Source organism: Salvelinus fontinalis, chromosome 25 (assembly GCF_029448725.1).
Source record: "Salvelinus fontinalis isolate EN_2023a chromosome 25, ASM2944872v1, whole genome shotgun sequence".
Lineage (NCBI taxonomy): Eukaryota > Metazoa > Chordata > Actinopteri > Salmoniformes > Salmonidae > Salvelinus > Salvelinus fontinalis.
The window spans coordinates 23,803,845-23,823,670 of record NC_074689.1 but is presented as its reverse complement, the minus strand read 5'-3'; the positions used below and the strand labels follow the sequence as shown (position 1 = coordinate 23,823,670).

Below are 19,826 nucleotides of genomic sequence, written 5' to 3'. Positions count from 1 at the left end.
AACTCAGCAAAAAAAACAAAAAAACATATTTTTCAGGACCTGTTTTTCACAGATAATTCGTAAAAATCCAAATAACTTCACAGATCTTCATTGTAAAGGGATTAAACACTGTTTCCCATGCTTGTTCAAACAATTAATGAACATGCACCTGTGGAATGGTCGTTAAGACTAACAGCTTACAGCCAGATGGTGGGTCAAGACACCTGCCTGGAGAACAGCCAGAGGGTTGGGTCAAGATACCTGCCTGGAGAACAGCCAGAGGGTGGGTCGAGACACCTGCCTGGAGAACAGCCAGAGGGTGGGTCGAGACACCTGCCTGGAGAACAGCCAGAGGGTTGGGTCGAGACACCTGCCTGGAGAACAGCCAGAGGGTTGGGTCAAGACACCTGCCTGGAGAACAGCCAGAGGGTGGGTCGAGACACCTGCCTGGAGAACAGCCAGAGGGTTGGGTCAAGACACCTGCCTGGAGAACAGCCAGAGGGTTGGGTCGAGACACCTGCCTGGAGAACAGCCAGAGGGTGGGTCGAGACACCTGCCTGGAGAACAGCCAGAGGGTTGGGTCAAGACACCTGCCTGGAGAACAGCCAGAGGGTTGGGTCAAGACACCTGCCTGGAGAACAGCCAGAGGGTGGGTCAAGACACCTGCCTGGAGAACAGCCAGAGGGTGGGTCGAGACACCTGCCTGGAGAACAGCCAGAGGGTTGGGTCAAGACACCTGCCTGGAGAACAGCCAGAGGGTTGGGTCAAGACACCTGCCTGGAGAACAGCCAGAGGGTTGGGTCGAGACACCTGCCTGGAGAACAGCCAGAGGGTGGGTCAAGACACCTGCCTGGAGAACAGCCAGAGGGTGGGTCAAGACACCTGCCTGGAGAACAGCCAGAGGGGTGGTCAAGACACCTGCCTGGAGAACAGCCAGAGGGGTGGTCAAGACACCTGCCTGGAGAACAGCCAGAGGGTTGGGTCAAGACACCTGCCTGGAGAACAGCCAGAGGGTGGGTCGAGACACCTGCCTGGAGAACAGCCAGAGGGTTGGGTCAAGACACCTGCCTGGAGAACAGCCAGGGGGTTGGGTCAAGACACCTGCCTGGAGAACAGCCAGAGGGTGGGTCAAGACACCTGCCTGGAGAACAGCCAGAGGGGTGGTCAAGACACCTGCCTGGAGAACAGCCAGAGGGTTGGGTCGAGACACCTGCCTGGAGAACAGCCAGAGGGGTGGTCAAGACACCTGTCACAACTTCATCTTTAGTATGTCAGCACCTGGGATCTAAAAGGTATGGCACCACCCTCTCAACAGTCATGTACTGTATGCTTAAAACATACATGTATGCTCATTTGTTTCTCTTAAAGCGCCAATCAGCAGTTTAAACAAAAGCGTTCTCCTAGCCCGTTTCGTAAAAATCTGAGGGACGGGGCTGGAGAAAATGTAACCATTCAAATTCATTGACAGAGCTATAGATGCAAGGACTGACCATCGGGCCTCCTAAAACCCCATTGGGAGGAGACAACCCAAGGTTCCTCGCCGAAGACTTCCAAATGGGTTTTAAGAAGGATGCGAGAGGAAGTGAGGAGTTGAGCAGAGATGAGTTGGGACAGGGCTCATGTCATTGTTTTAGGTGGAATCGGATGTTGAATGATACATTTTTTTTGTTTGCACTTATATTTTTACTCTTGTGCTCTTTCCACAGACGGCTCTGGCTTGCTGATAACATCTGATCAGATGAAACTCTGTATGTGATTTGACTCTTCTATTACTGACTCTAATAAAACTTCCAATGTAAAACTATAAACAAGACGATGTAGACTACGGTAGCTCCCAATCAGACAATCACTATAAAAAATACAAACAATCTGTTTTCCCTCAGTGAAATGTTTGGTGAATGCATGGTGTTTTCGTCCTCAGTCCTTCGTTCGAATGCTCTGTGTACTGATTAAGTTCTAAAACAACCATCAGAGTCCATCCTCACCTCCTCCATCACTGCAGCGGATTGTCCGGCCTGCTAAGAGGATCCTGCACGACTCCAGGGCAAGGAAGTGTGCTCTAGTGGCCGACCCCTTCCACGCCCTCATCCAAAGATTCCCCTCTCGCAAACTGTTCAGGTCAGGCGTGACCAAAACCTCCCACCACCTGAACAGTTTATTTCCCTGTGCTGTGGCCTTTACCAACCGTCCACATGGTCCTCTCATCCATGGACTTTGCATCATTATCTCAAAATTGCACACTGCGCTTTGCACATCTCTTATATACATTATTTTACTTTGTTTAAAAATATAATTTAGCAGACGCTCTTACGCTCTTGATCCAGAGCATCCCAAACATGCTCAATGTGTGACGTGTCTAGAGAGTAAACCCACCGCCACCATGGGGCATGCTGTTCACAACGTTGACATCAGCAAACCGCTCGCCCACACAACGCCTTACGGTACTGTTGAAACCTGGACTAATCCGTGAAGAGCACACTTCTCCAGCGTGCCAGTGGCTATCGAAGGTAAACATTTGACCACTGAAGTCTGTTACAACGCTGAACTGCAGTCAGGTCAAAACCCTGGTGAGATCGAAGTGCAGGCAGCTGAGTTTCCCTGAGACAGTTTGTGCAGAAATTCTTCAGATGTGCAAAAACACAGTTTCATCAGCTGTCCGGGTGGCTGGTCTCAGACAATCCCACAGGTGAAGAAGTTGGATGTGGAGGTCCGGGGCTGGCATGGTATGTGGTTGTGAGGCCGTTTGGATGTACTGCCAAATTCTCTAAAAAAACGTTGATGTGGCTTATGGTAGAGAAATGAACATTCAATTATATGGCAACAGCTCTGCTGGACTTTCCTGCAGTCAGCATGCCAATTGCAAAACTTGAGACATCTGTGACATTGTGTTGTGTGACAAAACTGCACATTTTAGAGTGGCCTATTATTGTTCCCAGCACAAGGGGCACCTGTGTAATGATCATCTCTGGCAGAGGAGTGCACCGAAAGGGCTCTCTTGTGTGACTCGGCCGAATATCGAACTCCCAATCTCTGTGCAGATACTTACCACAAGGGCACTGAGTTGGTTCACTATATCTACACACAAATGTATGTGGACACCCACTTCAAATTAGTGGATTTGGCTATTTCAGCCACACCCATTGTTGACAGGTGTATAAAAATCGAGCACACTGCCATGCAATCTCCATAGACAAACATTGGCAGTAAAATGGCCTTACTGAAGAGCTCAGTGACTTTCAATGTGGCAGAGTTATAGGACGCCACCTTTCCAACGAGTGAGTTTGTAAAGAAAATTCCCTGCTAGAGCTGCCCACGATCAATTGTAAGTGCTGTTATTGTGAGGTGGAAATGTCTGGGAGCAACAACGGCTCAGCCGCGAAGTGGTAGGCCACACAAGCTCACAGAACAGGACTGCCGACGCGCGTATATCAAAAAAAAAAATATATATATATATATATAAACATTTGGTTGGAGTGGTTAAAAGCTCACCACCATTGGACTCTGGAGCAGTGGAAACGCACTCTCGAGTGATGAATCACACTTCAACATCTGGCACTCCGATGGATGAATCTGGTTTTGGTGGATGCCAGGAGAACGCTACCTGCATAGTGCCAACTGTAAAGTTTGGTGGAGGAGGAAGAATTGTCTGGGGCTGTTTTTCATGGTTTTGGCAAGTACCCTTAGTTCTAGTGAAGGTAAATCTTAACACTACAGCATACAATGACATTCTAGACGATTCTGTGCTCCCAACTTTGTGGCAACAGTTTGGGGAAGGCCCTTTCCTGTTTCAGCATGACAATGCCCCTGCGCACAAAGCGAGGTCCATACAGAAATGGCTTGTCGAGACTTTAGCATACTACAGTCATCAGCATTTCCAAAATAAAACACCGTCTTCACTTTTCCTTATGCAAAACCATAGACTGAGCTGTGATGGACATTTTTATCATGTGAGAAGAGACAGCCTTGAAAATGTTAATCTTGCCTTAGTGTCATAAATAATCCTTGGTTCCTGCCTGTGCTTGGTAAAGGCATGGGGGGGGGGGGGCGACTTGACCTCCTCCTTAGGACCATCTGGCAGAACACCCAGAATATGTTCTATAAGATAGGAAATGGTGCCAGACATTCCGGAACCAACCCTATGTAACGTATCTGTAACCAGTATATAAGGGATCATTTTCATCTGACCAGACCCTTCCTGTGAACTGCCCAGGAGGAGACATCTGCAAACAATTGAGGGACGGCTCATTTCACTAAGTCAAATTAAATGAAAAAAAGATTAAAAATTGGGGGGAAAATTACCGAATAAAACATTAAAATGGAGGGTACTGCTAGTAGTAAGTGAATGTGGATGTGAGTGTAGTGAATGTGAAAGTTGTGTGAGTGTGGAGTTACTGAGTGACTGTGAGTTATAGAGTCTATAGCATTTGTGGCTATGTAAACTATTGATACTATGGATGCTGTAGGGACTGACGCTATAGGTACCATAGATGCTATATTGACTGTGATGCTCAGCGACTATAGATACTGTAGAGACTGTGACGGCTGTAGAGACTGTAGAGGAATCGCGGTGTTGATACACATGACAGAAAAAGGGCTACAGTTAGTCTTAGTTAAATAAAATATATACATTAGAGACAAGAAACGTTGCCATGCCCCGCTGACAGCTGTCTGTAGGCATTTATAAGAGAAATGTCTATGTGGTATGTAGCCATTGATAATAGCACAAAGATGCTATTCTATATGTATAGTGAAGATCCATAAGGTGCATAGGAAGTAACGACAGGAGAATCGTTGAAGATGCACATGGGGTAATAAGGGAGATTACCGAGTGTGTTTGGGAATAGTACTAAGGTACTATTGTGGATGTGAAAGTTGTGTGATATGACATATTAAACTGATTCAAATTTGGATATTAAGCTGATTCAAATTTTGCTACGACGTACTGAGTGAATGAGAGCTGTCAGGGGACTAGCTCCAGTGTGAATGTGAGTTGAGTTGTCCAGTTCTGTATAAGCAGAGTCCCCCCCCTCCCCCCCCCCTGTCCCTATTCTGGACCCGTACAGCCACTCCAGCAGACTCCCATTCTGGACCCATATATTCCCTCCAGCAGACTCCCATTCTGGACCCATATATTCCCTCCAGCAGACTCCTATTCTGGACCCATATATTCCCTCCAGCAGACTCCCATTCTGGACCCATATATTCCCTCCAGCAGACTCCCATTCTGGACCCATATATTCCCTCCAGCAGACTCCCATTCTGGACCCATATATTCCCTCCAGCAGACTCCCATTCTGGACCCATATATTCCCTCCAGCAGACTCCTATTCTGGACCCATATAGCCGCTCCAGCAGACTCCTATTCTGGACCCATATAGCCGCTCCAGCACTCGTATTCTGAAAAAAGAACTCAGCCTCACCTGTATTCTTCATGCCCCTCTCTGAGGCACACCTGCTGTGTCAACAAAAACTAGGTTCACTTTATTGCCTCCCGCTGCTGCCTTTGGACAGATATTATTCAGAATAGGCCCACTCTTCAGTACATTGATAAGAGAAACAAGAGAGGGAGATGAAGTGATTTACGAGCTGGTGCGGCCGAGCCAAGGTCCTCTAATCATGAAACCCTGGATTTTACCCTAACATAAATGTTTAATCTGAATGAGGGAAGGCAGGAAGGAGACAGGAGGGAAGGAAGAAGAGAGAGAGAGAGAGAGAGCGACAGAGGGAGAGAAAAGGAGACAGAAGAGCAAGAAGAAGGGAGGGAAAGAGGGAAAGCAGAACTAATGCTGAATCAGAAAACAAAATCACACTGATGTGACAGTTAACTCAAGTATGTGCCATCAGTGGACGGTGGCCACTGGCGGGGACCGTATGTTTTAATAAAGTCTCCAGTATACATGTGAGAGACATGGCAACTCACCTACTATAAAAAACACTGATGGCTTGAGAGAAGAAGCAGCGATTTGGGTATCTGCAAAAGTCACACGTGTACACACACTCAATGGGTGACGAGCAATTTCCCTGACAGTGGGGAGAGAAATGACAGTCATCGGGACCTTAGGGTTGATATCAGGGAGAAACAGGGATCCGTCATATCATCCTCTGAACGTTCACAACAAAGTTTAGGCTGCAGTGGGGCTTGAGCAATGACCAGGCACATGTGTGTATATGAAGGTGTGAGAGTGATGGGAACGGGATCCGTGTCAGACCAACACTTCTGCCACTTCTGCTTCTCTCCTCAAACTGATGGCCACGTTTTTCTAAATGCCTCAAAAGCCCTTCATTGCATTACCACTGTACATAACCCAGCCGCATTCTATCCGCTATGGCACGATACATCCCCAAACATCCCACTCGGCATGGCTGGAGGCATTAAATCCAGATGGGTAGAATGATTAGCGCTACGGCGGGGGGGATGCAAATGCAAATCCAACACTTATTCCAGGCCTCAGAAATGCGCTGCACTATCTATAATTGGTTCCTGCTCAGTGAACTCTTGCCTGGCCCCTTAGGGGGGGTGGGGGGGGGGGGACCTGCATCTTTTAAACCCCAAGCACAAAGCTCTGGCATTTGGTTGTGGGCGAGGGGAATCCCTTCTGGAGCATGCAGTCAGAGGCCTGTGCATTAATCAGGAGCCCCTGATGATCTGCCCTATAACCAGGGCTGGGACTTTAAGACACCACCCCCCCCCCCCCCTTTACCCATAGACACCATTGGACAGCAAACAGCTTGGAGGAATGATCTGATTCGCACACTGTTTCCTCATGTAAAGACTGTGAGCACCAGTAGACATAGTGCTCTGGTCTGTATATGATGGGTTGTTTAGTTTCACTCTGATAGCACAGCCGCTACATACATTCTCTTTTTTTTTTAAGGATTGTTATCATTTTTGACAGTACAGCAGGAAACAGAGAGGGAGAAAGTAGGGGCATAGACAGAGGGTGGCATATGTCACCTGGGGGCATATGTGGTCCACAGTCAGGAGCTTAAAGGCAAGACGACAAATGTTGATTTCTTCCATTACCTACATGATCTCTCTTCAGAGGCGCACATCCTCATTCCATTACCTACATGATCTCTCTTCAGAGGCGCACATCCTCATTCCATTACCTACATGATCTCTCTTCAGAGGCGCACATCCTCATTCCATTACCTACATGATCTCTCTTCAGAGGCGCACATCCTCATTCCATTACCTACATGACATATCTCTTCAGAGGCGCACACTCATTTTATTGAACAATGGCCGACACCTGTAGTTACCAGCGAGGGAGAATGGATGGGAAGTTTAAAAGCTGCAACATGTAACTTTTTTGGGCGATCAAATTCACATAGAAAATATATATAGTTATAGCAGTAGAGGTGTGTGGGTAAAATCATTGGGGAAGCCAAGTTTCCACCCCCCCAAAAGCCACATTAAAATGGATGTGTTGTGATAATCGCATTGTTTGCTCGCTAACCTGTTAATTCATATGCCTTGCGACCTTGACAAAACGACAGTGGCAGAATAAATCGAACCACACCTGTTTTATCACAAAACCGGAGAGCAACCTCTGTCCAGACAAGTCCACAAAGCATATTGCATGTACATTAACAGACAGTTACACGACCTACAGCACAGTCAAGCAAGTTCATGTTTCCAACATTTTCTGACCACTAAACAACTATTGATGTAGAACCACAGAGAGTTACTGCAAGTCGTAAAGAAAACAGGAGCTGCCTCTAATATTCCAGGACCATTTCAACATCAAATCACCTCTACTTAGTCTAACACAATGACAAATAAAAGATATCAAAAATGATTTTGTCCAATCAACATCCACTTAATATGATGTGGCTGTCCATGGTTCTGATTTCTGTGTGCGTGTGTATTCATAGGCAACATTAGCTAGCTAACATGAGCCTTTTACATCTAGCTACATAATAAACTAACATCCTCTCAGGCCAGAGGCACATCAATGTAACAATTAATGGTTGGTTCAGAATCTCCGTTATAATCATTAGCCAGTATGGAGAATTAAGTAAAACCACAAGTCCAAATCCCTATCTCCATCATGGCTAATTTAAGAAAAAGGCCAATTTTAGCTACCCATCAGAGGACAACACAACGAGAACAATTCAAGTGAAGCCAAATCCAAACTGGTTTCCCTTGACACTTTTTGTTGTGCTCCAGGAACATTCACAGTTGAGCTCGCTCAGTTTAGCTCAACGCTGAATGGCACATTTATTTAAAAAATAATAATAATAATAATCAAGGGAGTCCAGATGCTCGCTGGCTACACTTGCCTTGAATGCTACAGGCAGGAAAATGTCACTCGTTTAGACCAGACAGATGGGCTACATGTAGAAAGAGGGCCGCTATTCTGCTCGCTCGGATGCTTTCTCCTATGAGTTACATTCAGCCTCTTGCGACGTGAAGTAAAATGATGAAAACAGAGACGAAAGATACAGTGGGGGAAAAAAGTATTTAGTCAGCCACCAACTGTGCAAGTTCTCCTACTTAAAAAGATGAGAGGGGCCTGTAATTTTCATCATAGGTACACTTCAACTATGACAGACAAAATGAGAAAAAAAAATCCAGAAAATCACATTGTAGGATTTTTTATGAATTCATTTGCAAATTATGGTGGAAAATGATTGAAAGTGATTTTCTGGATTTTTTTTCTAATCTTGTCTGTCATAGTTGAAGTGTACCTATGATGAAAATTACAGGCCTCTCTCATCTTTTTAAGTGGGAGAACTTGCACAATTGGTGGCTGACTAAATACTTTTTTGCCCCACTGTAAATAATTACATATTTTATTTAATTTTTTTTATAAATTTTCTCCCCTTTTCTCCCCAATTTTCATGGTATCCAATCGCTAGTAATTACTATCTTGTCTCATCGCTACAACTCCCGTACGGGCTCGGGAGAGACGAAGGTCGAAAGCCATGCGTCCTCCGAAGCACAACCCAACCAAGCCGCACTGCTTCTTAACACAGCGCGCCTCCAACCCGGAAGCCAGCCGCACCAATGTGTCGGAGGAAACACCGTGCACCTGGCCCCCTTGTTTAGCGCGCACTGCGCCCGGCCCGCCACAGGAGTCGCTGGAGCGCGATGAGACAAGGATATCCCTACCGGCCAAACCCTCCCTAACCTGGACGACGCTAGCCCAATTGTGCGTCGCCCCATGGACCTCCTGGTCGCGGCCGGCTGCGACAGAGCCTGGGCGCGAACCCAGAGACTCTGGTGGCGCAGTTAGCACTGCGATGCAGTGCCCTAGACCACTGCGCCACCCGGGAGGCCCCAAATAATTACATTTTGATCTGTCATTCTAATTGAAAGCAAGTCTAAAGAGCGTTAGATCTGTTCTATGTGTAGTATTTCTATATTTACCATTTTTAAGTTTAGTTTTTGGGTCTTTAATTTCGTTTTGTACACCAGCTTCTAACAGCTGAAAATACAATATTTTTGTTTATGGAATATATATTTCAGAGGTTTAGATGGTACAATGATTCTCTCACACACACACACTAAATTGTAAAGTGTTTTGTCTGTAACGTATGTGTGTCGGACCCCAGTAAGACTAGCTGTCTCCATTGGCTAATAGGGATCCTAATAAATCTAAATCAACACTTGTGCTTGTTTTGTCACAAACTAAAACTAGGCGAACTATTAAGAGTTTTAGCAACCAGGAAATGGCAGATCGATTTCTGCATAGTACAGCTTTAACCAGAAGAGATGGGGTCTGAATTAAAGGCCCCGGTCGGAGGGAAGGGAAATGCAAGATTGCTTAGCCTGTTGGACTGTGACATTAACAGGTGAAATGGCCACAGTCTCACACATATGTATGGTAAGCCTTGACAAAAGACATTTGTGTTGACTCAGATGAGATGATTGCCTCAGACACTATGGTTCCTCTGAATAGAAATGTAAAATCAAACAAAATGATAGTTATTCATAAGACGCCACCATTTGGCGGTATGTAGCTTGTTACCTTATCACAATATCATAAAATTGGCTATGTACAGTACAATACATACTGTGGCAGATGGTACTTACATAAAGTAGATGGGGTATCCGCCTTCAAAATACCAGCAGTACTTTTTGGCCTCTATGCACTGCAAGAGGGAGAGAAAGAAAGTAAGTCCATGCTCTTTACATAATGAAATAAATAAAAATACTCCCTCCTGCCCCACACACAGTGAATACTATGACCTGACATTTGACAGACCATCTCTCCCACAGTGCAGACTGTATGACCTGACATTGGCTTCAGGCTTACATTTACTAAGTCTCGTTATTTCAGGCTTCAACCAGGTTGATTAATAACCTCCATTCTCCGTCAAATCTAGTGCTAGACGAATCGGCATATGCTCTGGGCTTCACTGTTGAAGAGATGATTTTCTCCACCTACAGAGAATTGGATAAGAATTTGAGACAGTCTTGCGATAAAGAGCGTACCAACAAACCACTTCAGAGCGGCGTGCCATCTGCCTGCCTCGCATTACGCCAGACTTCGTTCATCCCGGGCAGCAGTTGTTTCTTAATCAATACGCCTCGCGGCAACACTACGCAGCTCCCTCCAACCGCCCTCTATCAAAATGCTGACTGAGGCAGTCTCTGTAAAGCGTAAGGCATATTTCAGTTTTATGGCCCCCATAAGATGTGCTTTGTAGCTTAGTAGAGCGCTCTCCATCCTTTCTACACAAAGCAAGGAGTGATAAAAAGAGGCAAGATGAGGAAAAGGAGGATCTGTCCTGGGAGTGTTATGCACAAGGCCAGGCATAACCTCCAGGGCTTTCTGCGCAAGTAATGTTTTTCATTAAAAACGAGGCACCACGTTAAAGCTTTGAAAAATAAATGAAAACGCTCTGTTCACATATGAAAAACACGGTTATAATACAGTACTGAAACGGGTTTGCAGTGTCAAGATGATCCGTTTGCCTATGAGCAAATCAACAACCTTTATGGGTCTGTTAACCCATGCAAATATTCTTGGTGTTTTGACTCATACATACATCTTCTCTCTGGCAGCCGTGGCTTTATGCAACACACAATACAGTCCTCCGCCAAAGCCTCACTGCCGACTCAGTGATATGACAGATGTAGAGTGTAAACAGCATAGTGGATCATACGGCGTTGTCTAACTAAAAACCAAAGAATGTCCCTTTGCTCTTCAATGTAACTGAAATCCACTGGCCTCCAACATAAAGGCTATAAAGTCAGACATGGGCTGCATCTCAATAGTCTGTGGCTGGCTCAGAATAGGTGACCATGCCCTACTGCTCTTACCTGCCCAGTTGTGGAAAAAAGTCAGACTATTGAGGTGCACCCACATACATCTCTCAACGAGGTGCGAGATTAACTATAGAAGACAATGAAGCCTGGCTCGTCTTTGGAGAGGTGTGGGTGGAGAAGCTTTCATAGAGAAGTGAAAATGCCCGCCAACGGACTGGCTGGAGCAAAATCCCGGACGTGTGGATGGCTGATGTGACATTTTATCCCAGGAGCATCCAGGAATCCACTTTGTGGTTTGTGCCATGTGTTTTCCCCCACAATGTGTGGCCACTGAGGGCACAACGGATGTGGGTTCTACCCAATGAGTTCTACCCACACACACACGATGAGTGACAAGGGCCGCTGTTTTGAAGCCACCGTACCTCCCTTTAGGTACACCCCACCACACATTTGTTTTTGCCATGATTATTCTATTAGACACCTTAATGCATTTTTTTTTATTTTATTATGAGCCAATTTTGTCCTTGAAACATTTAATTGAAATACTTTAGGGTTCCATTTATTCCTATGGAGGACTGCTTCCTCCGAGGAGTGCCAATAGGGACAACCGGTGGCTTCAAAGCCTCTCATTAGCCAATACATAGTGTCGGCAATACAGGGTTTATATACACGCACACACACACACACACACACACACACACACACACACACCATTTCAACAATTTTACTGAGTTACAGCTCATAAGAAAATCAGTCAATTTAAATGAATAGGCCCTAAACTATAGATTTCACATGACTGGAAATACAGATAGGCATCTGTTGGTCACAGATACCTTAAAAAAGGGTAGGGGTGTGGATCAGAAAACCAGTCAGTATCTGGTGTGACCACCACTTGCCTCATGCAGCATCTACTTCACATAGAGTTGATCAGGCTGTTGATTGTGACATGTGGAATGTTGTCCCACTCCGCTTCAATGGCTGTGCGAAGCTCCCGAGAACTGGAACACATTGATCCAGAGCATCCTAAACATGCTCAATGGGAGACATGTCTGGCGAGTATGCAGGCCATGGAAGAACTGCGACATTTTCAGCTTCCAGGAATTGTGTACAGATCCTTGTGACATGGGGCCTTGTATTATCATGCTGAAACATGAGGTGATGTCAGTGGATGAATGGCACAACAATGGGCCTCAGGATCTCGTCACGGTACCTCTGTGCATTCAAATTGCCGTCAATAAAATGCAATTGTGTTCGTTGTCCATAGCTTATGCCTGCCCATACCATCACCCCACCACGGGTCACTCTGTTCAAAACGTTGCCATCAGAAAACCACTCGCCCACACAGTCTGCCAACTGCCCGGTACAGTTGAAACCAGGATTTATCTGTGAAGAGCACACTTCTCCAGCGTGCCAGTGGCCATCGAATGTGAGCATTTGCCCACTGAACTGCAGTCAGGTCAAGACCCTGGTGATGACGACGAACACGCCCATGAGCTTCCTTAAGACAGTTTGACAATTTGTTCAGAAATTATTTGGTTGTGCAATCCCACAGTTTCATCAGCTGTATGGGCAGCTGGTCTCATCAGATGATCCTGCAGGTGAAGAAGGTGGACGTGGAGGTCCTGGGCTGGCATGGTTATACGTGGTCTTCAGTTGCGAGGCCGGTTGGACATACTGCCAAATTCTCTAAAACGACATTGGATGTGGCTTATGGTAGAGAAATTAACATTAAATTATCTGGAAACAGCTCCAGTGGACATTCCTGCAGTCAGCATGCCAATTGCACGCTCCCTCAAAACATCTATAGCATTGTGTTGAGTGACAGAACTAGACATTTTAGTGGCCTTTTATTGTCCCCAGCACAAGGTGCACCTGTGTAATGATCATGCGGTTTAATCATCTTCTTGATCTGCCACACCTGTCAGGTGGATGGATTATCTTGGCAAAAGAAAAATGCTCACTTACAGGGATATAAACAAATTTGTGCTCAAAACTTGAGCTACCCCACACGACACATCCCTAGCCAAGCTTAAAGGTGCTTAAAGTACTTGAATTTGGCACTCAACTTTTGTTATGAAAAATATTTGAAAATTAATTTCCAGGCAGACTACCAAGTTTCATTTTACCACAAGTTTCACGCTCTGCTTGCCAGGCGAGCTCGTTCATTCCACCCACACTCCCACGCAGCCAGGCGTAGGGCTGGGCGGTACACCGTATTTTATGATGCAGGGACCGGTTTGGGTTTTACTTTACCTTTCAAACCTGTATTTGAATGTTTGGTTTGTTAAATGTGATACACCATGTGTAATGTACATTTTTATAGTTTTTTTTCGCTCTCCGCTCTTTCTCTCCGTGACTTTCCACACAGACCTAGCCACGCCCCGTCACTCAAGGAGCGCATTTGATGCTCCTCAACCACGAGACACTTGCGTTCAGTCTGCATGGTCAAAGCAGCACATGCAACAATGTTGATGACAACAATGCTGTTTTCACTTTGCTTCGTAATATAAATCCACTAGCGTTCTATAATGACACTATTAGTTTGTGTTTCATATATCAGCAAAGAGCAAGTTTGTCTTTTCTTAGGATGTTGCCCTAACTCTTGTGAGATGCTAATTGTTAGCCGCTAATGCTAATAGCTAGTTGATGGTTGAAGATATCCCTCTAATGGTGTGGGGGCTGTGCTTTGGCAAATTGGGTGGGGTTATATCTTTCCTGTTTGGCCCTGTCCGGGGGTATCATCGGATGGGGCCACAGTGTCTCCTGACCCCTCCTGTCTCAGCCTCCAGTATTTATGCTGCAGTAGTTTATATGTTGGGGGGCTGGGGTCAGTTTGGAGTACTTCTCCTGTCTTATCCGGTGTCCTGTGTGAATTTAAGTATGCTCTCTCTAATTCTCTCTTTCTCTCTCTTGAAGGACCTGAGCCCTAGGACCATGCCTCAAGACTACCTGGCATGATGACTCCTTGCTGTCCCCAGTCCACCTGGCTGTGCTGCTGCTCCAGTTTCAACTGTTCTGCCTGCGGCTAAGGAACCCTGACCTGTTCACCGGACGTGCTACCTGTCCCAGACCTGCTGTTTTCAACTCTCTAGAGACAGCAGGAGCGGTAGAGATACTCTTAATGATCGGCTATGAAAAGCTAACTGACATTTACTCCTGAGGTGCTGACTTGCTGCACCCTTGACAACTACTGTGATTATTATTATTTGACCATGCTGGTCATTTATGAACATTTGAACATCTTGGCCATGTTCTGTTATCATCTCCACCCGGCACAGCCAGAAGAGGCCACCCCTCAGAGCCTGGTTCCTCTCTAGGTTTCTTCCTAGGTTTTGGCCTTTCTAGGGAGTTTTCCCTAGACAACGTGCTTCTACACCTGCATTGCTTGCGGTTTGGGGTTTTAGGTTGGGTTTCTGTACAGCACTTTGAGATATCAGCTGATGTAAGAAGGGCTATATAAATACATTTGATTTGATTTGCAAGTATGTTAAATTGTCCCTCTAATGTAGTATCTGAAGACCTGCAGAGCGTCAGTTGCTTGGTCGGCTGTTTTCTCTGTAGCCGAAGGGACAACCGAGTGAGTGACCGTTATACAACAGACTGCTGCATCCTGCTTGGTTTTGTCCCAGATGGGCCGGGATTTTGGGAGGACAAGTGTTATTGGTTTAGGAGTATAACTGCCTCTTTATATTCAGCCTCAGTAATTTGAAGCCTTTTAAAGTGGTAAAAATACTCCAGAGATTTTATTCACTCACAGTTGACGCGATCGGACAGTTTTATGGCTGGTTTATGTAAAGTAAAGTGGGGACATCCATCAAAAGACGATCACAAAGCTAACTTTCCATCCAAAAGGATATAGGATTACAAAATTATTTTAAAACTACTGCATTAATCCGACCAGTCATTCATTAGTCATATCATGTCACTGTACTGTAGCTGGGTCATAAATCATAGACATTGGAGGTAGAGTCATAATGGTAAGACTACTATTACATTTACTAGATTATAAAATGTTCAAGTCAATGAGATACTGTTTGACCAGAGGTATACAACCAACTTCAGTTGTGCTTAGCTTGTGATAATATACATTTTAAAATGTGGCCATGACCTTGACCTACTACTATTCCCCCCGTACTGAAAATCATACCCAACAATATTCCAAAATGCCTCGGTATACCAACCAAGCCCAAACCGAACCCCTCTTTGTTGTCATACTGTCAACAAAACAATTCCGCAACCAAATCGGCAAGTAAACATATAACAAAACTGTCCCTCCACGTTTCAAGACATTGACCAAGCCAAGAAATCTCTAATGCATCCATGGATAGTAGACTCGTCATGTGATTGACAGACTCTGGTCAAACAGTATCTCATTGACTTGACCATTTTATAATCTAGTAAATGTAATAGTAGTCTTACCATTATGACTCTACCTCCAATGTCTATGATTTATGACCCAGCTACAGTACAGTGACATGATATGACTAATGAATGACTGGTCGGATTAATGCAGTAGTTTTAAAATAATTTTGTAATCCTATATCCTTTTGGATGGCAAGTTAGCTTTGTGATCGTCTTTTGATGGATTTCCCCACTTTACTTTACATAAACCGGTCATAAAACTGTCCGATCGCGTCAACTGTGAGTGAATAAAATCTCTGGAGTATTTTTACCACTTTAAAAGGCTTCAAATGGCTGAGGCTGAATATAAAGAGGCAGTTATACTCCTAAACCAATAACACTTGTCCTCCCAAAATCCCGGCCCATCTGGGACAAAACCAAGCAGGATGCAGCAGTCTGTTGTATAACGGTCACTCACTCGGTTGTCCCGTCGGCTACAGAGAAAACAGCCGAAGACAATTTGGTAATGTTTATTTTACCTTTATTTAACGAGGCAAGTCAGTTAAGAACAAATTCTTATCTTCAATGACAGCCTAGGAACTTCCTTGTTCAGGGGCAGAACGACAGATTTGTACCTTGTCAGCTCAGGGATTCGAACTTGCAACCTTTCGGTTACTAGCCCAACGCTCTAACCATTAGGCTACGCTGCCGCCCCAATGTGAAGCGGTGGTGATAACCCAGAATTTATCCTAATACCTCTGGTCAGTATAGAACTATAGTACAAGATGAGGCACAATCCCCTCAAGGAACACCCATTGTTGAAATAATATCTAGTGGGGTCTCCTCCCTCTAATGCTATTCTGGTAGTCGAGTTGTGAAGATATACAGTTACCCCTATTTATTGGAATCCAAAGTAACAAAGAGCCCAATACTGTAGGGTATGCTTTTTTTTGTCTATAAGATACAAACGTCATACTGGAAACATCAAAACATGTACACTCGATTTCTGCCGAGTCAAAAGCTTACAAAACCATAATAGCGCCTTCTACAAAGAGTGAGGCAGTCCATGCTGAAGCTCTTATCCAGCTCTCTCCCAGTCACAGAGCTGCTATCTTAGTGCCAGAGTGTGTTAGGGAAGTTAATGGAGCCACACCCTGGGGGGAGGGGGGCAGTGACCTTCCAGCATGGAGAGGCTGACTCGTCTCATTGGGTCGCTGAACCGCAAACCCTCCATCTCCACAGAACCTGACACCTCCAGCACAGCACCACAGAAGCTTCTGGTCACATTTCTGCCGGGGGAGCTTTCCACTGCCATGTTATGGTGTCATAGTGAGCTGGCCAGGCGAGGTTAATCTCAAAACTAACCTGCCACTTTAAAAATAGCCAGTCTCTCTCTCCCCCTCTTGAAAAGGTGTCCATGACCAAGCACATCAACTGATATGCCTTTCCAACTAAGCACCCAAAGACATTTGATAATTGAGTTGAGCACACCAATTCTGGATTCATGACCAAGCAAAGCTTAGTTATTGCAGCCTGCACAGAGACTTTTTCCCTACTTGACTTATTCACTTTATTAAATTTAAAAAAAGACAGCATTTCAATTTCAGTGGTAATCATACATTTTCTTACGCTGCAATTTTACACTTCTTGTGAAGTAGGTTGGTGGAAGTAGATTGGCAGACATGGTAGAATTTGGATATTGCTTGAACTTCAGCGTGTGTTTGCCGAGTGAACGTTAGTGTTGGTTTGCATGCGTGCTAAACGGTCTGTTATTGACTAAGCATGGACTAAACCAGCACAAAACCTTGTACATTAGTTACTTTAATAACATAACTGATATTAAATATTATAGGGCATCCATAGGATGTTGCTCCCGAGAGGCGCAGAGGTCTAAGGCACTGCTCCTCAGCGCTAGAGGCGTCACTACAGATCCTGGTTCGATCCCGGGCTGTATCACAACCAGTCGTGATCGACGCACACTTGGCCCAGCATCGTCCTGGTTAGGGGAGGCTTTGGCCGAGGAAGGCCGTCATTGTAAATAAGAATTTCTTCTTAACTGACTTGCCTAGTTAAATAAAAGGTTAAATAAAATAAAAAATATGAGCCAAGTACATTGGACAGCATGATATCTGGCACAGAGCATAGTTCAACTGACTTGGCATAATTGAAAAGATAAAGATCTAGTGTAATGAAAATGGACTCGACAGAAACCAAAACAGGCTTGTTGAAGTGTTATGGATATAGCACACAAGAGATTTTACTAGGTCATGGCAGATTAGAATTCCATTCAAAATTGTTAATTTATGAAAAATAATAATAAAATAAAAAAACCTGGTGAAATTGTCAAAAAGTCTTCCAACAATCTTACATTGTGATTTTCAGTGGTTCAAGAGGGCAATTCCACATGTATGTTTCTCATACAAATGTGTGGCTCATGAATGAGTTTGTAAGCCTGTACCGTCTTCAAATGTTAAAAGAAGAGAGATATTGAAAAGGCCATGATAAAGTTAGGAATCCAGACAGTATCACTTACGGTTGTACAGAAATCAAATAATGTCCTTGTAACCATTTCCGCACTCGATTTGGTCAATATTACCTACATGAAGAGTTCCGTTTTGTTACGGAGGAATGGACAGAAAGACAAAGGGTTTAGCCAAATTGCATCATACTGTAGCCTACACTGTATATCATCTGATGGGGGCAGATGCTTCGTTCTTTGGAAATATTGTTAAATATATCCACCATGACAAATTAACAGTAAAGCATCATTCACGTCATAATGTTCTCTTTACCACCATAATTAAAATTATATCAAAAAAGGTACAGCGTAATCCCATAAACGCCCGTTATATAGTTGGCAATAGCCGATGTTGTCTAAGGGCTGCTCACCTCTAAAAATATAAAAAACGTCAGGACTATCCCAGGGGGTAGATTCTTCATCTCTCCTTGCCGAATTTCAAACTCCGTTTTAAATGAAAAGATGAACAAAGTCCTTATCACAATGTCGATTTCATTCCACTACAAAACGTTCAGCAGCTTCCCGCATCACACAAAGCATACGACCGACGAGCCTCCGCGTAACCCAGCTGTCAATGCGGGATAGGAGCAGTGACAGCGCCAATGTTAGCTCGAGTTCCTGTTGGTCTAGTGGCATTTTTTCCGCGATTAGATCTTATCATTTTGAAGCAAAACTGCTCCAAAGAAAGATAAAAAAGAAGGTAGTCAATGACATTATGCAGGCTATCCTAACAGCTGCATTACATTAGGATTTACGGTAATCCACGCCCCCTTTCGCTAACAAAACAGCCCGGAAGATACTCCTGCTTAGGTAAATCAAATAAGGTGAATCAAAAGGTTGTCTACTCCTGTCCCTCCCCATAGTGCAGTTGAGGAATTCTTGATTCTGAAAATGTGAAATTTGATAACTCGAATATGTATAATCACAGAGGGAGTGAAGACACCACATGATCTTATATGCAATGAGATTCTCTGACATTTCATCTAGGTGCAGTAGCCTATTCTCAACTCGGCAAAAAAATAAATGTCCCTTTTTCAGGACCCTGTCTTTCAAAGACAATTCGTAAAAATCCAAATAACTTCACAGATCTTCATTGTAAAGGGTTTAAACACTGTTTCCCATGCTTGTTCAATGAACCATAAACAACTAATGAACATGCACCTCTGGAACAGTCATTAAGACAGTAACAGCTTACAGACGGTAGGCAATGAATTATGAAAACGTAGGACACTAAAGAGGACTTTCTACTGACTCTGAAAAACACCAAAAGAAAGATGCCCAGGGTCCCTGCTCATCTGCGTGAACGTGCCTTAGGCATGCTGCAAGGAGGCATGAGGACTGCAGATGTGGCCAGGGCAATAAATTGCAATGTCCGTACTGTGAGACGCCTAAGACAGCGCTACAGGGAGACAGGACGGACAGCTGATCGTCCTCGTAGTGGCAGACCACGTGTAACAACACCTGCACAGGATCGGACATCCAAACATCAAATCCAGGATACAGGAAGGCAACAACAACTGCCCAAGTTACACCAGGAACGCACACTCCATCCATCAATGCTCAGACTGTCCGCAATACGCTGAGAGAGGCTGGACTGAGGGCTTGTAGGCCTGTTGTAAGGCAGGTCCTCACCAGACATCACTGGCAACAACGTCACCTATGGGCACAAACCCACCGTCACTAGACCAGACAGGACTGGCAAAAAGTGCTCCTCACTGATGAGTCGCGGTTTTGTCTCACCAGGTGTGATGGTCGGATTCGCGTTTA

At 44.8% G+C, this 19,826-nt stretch overlaps 1 protein-coding gene across 1 annotated transcript in view; it reads right to left on the bottom strand.

The window, feature by feature from the left end:
* The window catches only part of LOC129823003 (vesicular, overexpressed in cancer, prosurvival protein 1-like), a 57,833-nt gene extending 38,911 nt beyond the window's left edge, over positions 1–18,922 (bottom strand). Inside the window, exons 1-2 of the mRNA XM_055881654.1 lie at positions 18,431–18,922; positions 10,022–10,080 (exon numbers count right to left, since the gene is read on the bottom strand). Of these exons, the coding sequence (XP_055737629.1) occupies positions 10,022–10,080; positions 18,431–18,481 (110 nt within the window). The 5' untranslated portion in view covers positions 18,482–18,922. The remainder of the gene's footprint in view (positions 1–10,021; positions 10,081–18,430) is intronic.
* Between the last annotated feature and the right edge of the window lie 904 nt (positions 18,923–19,826).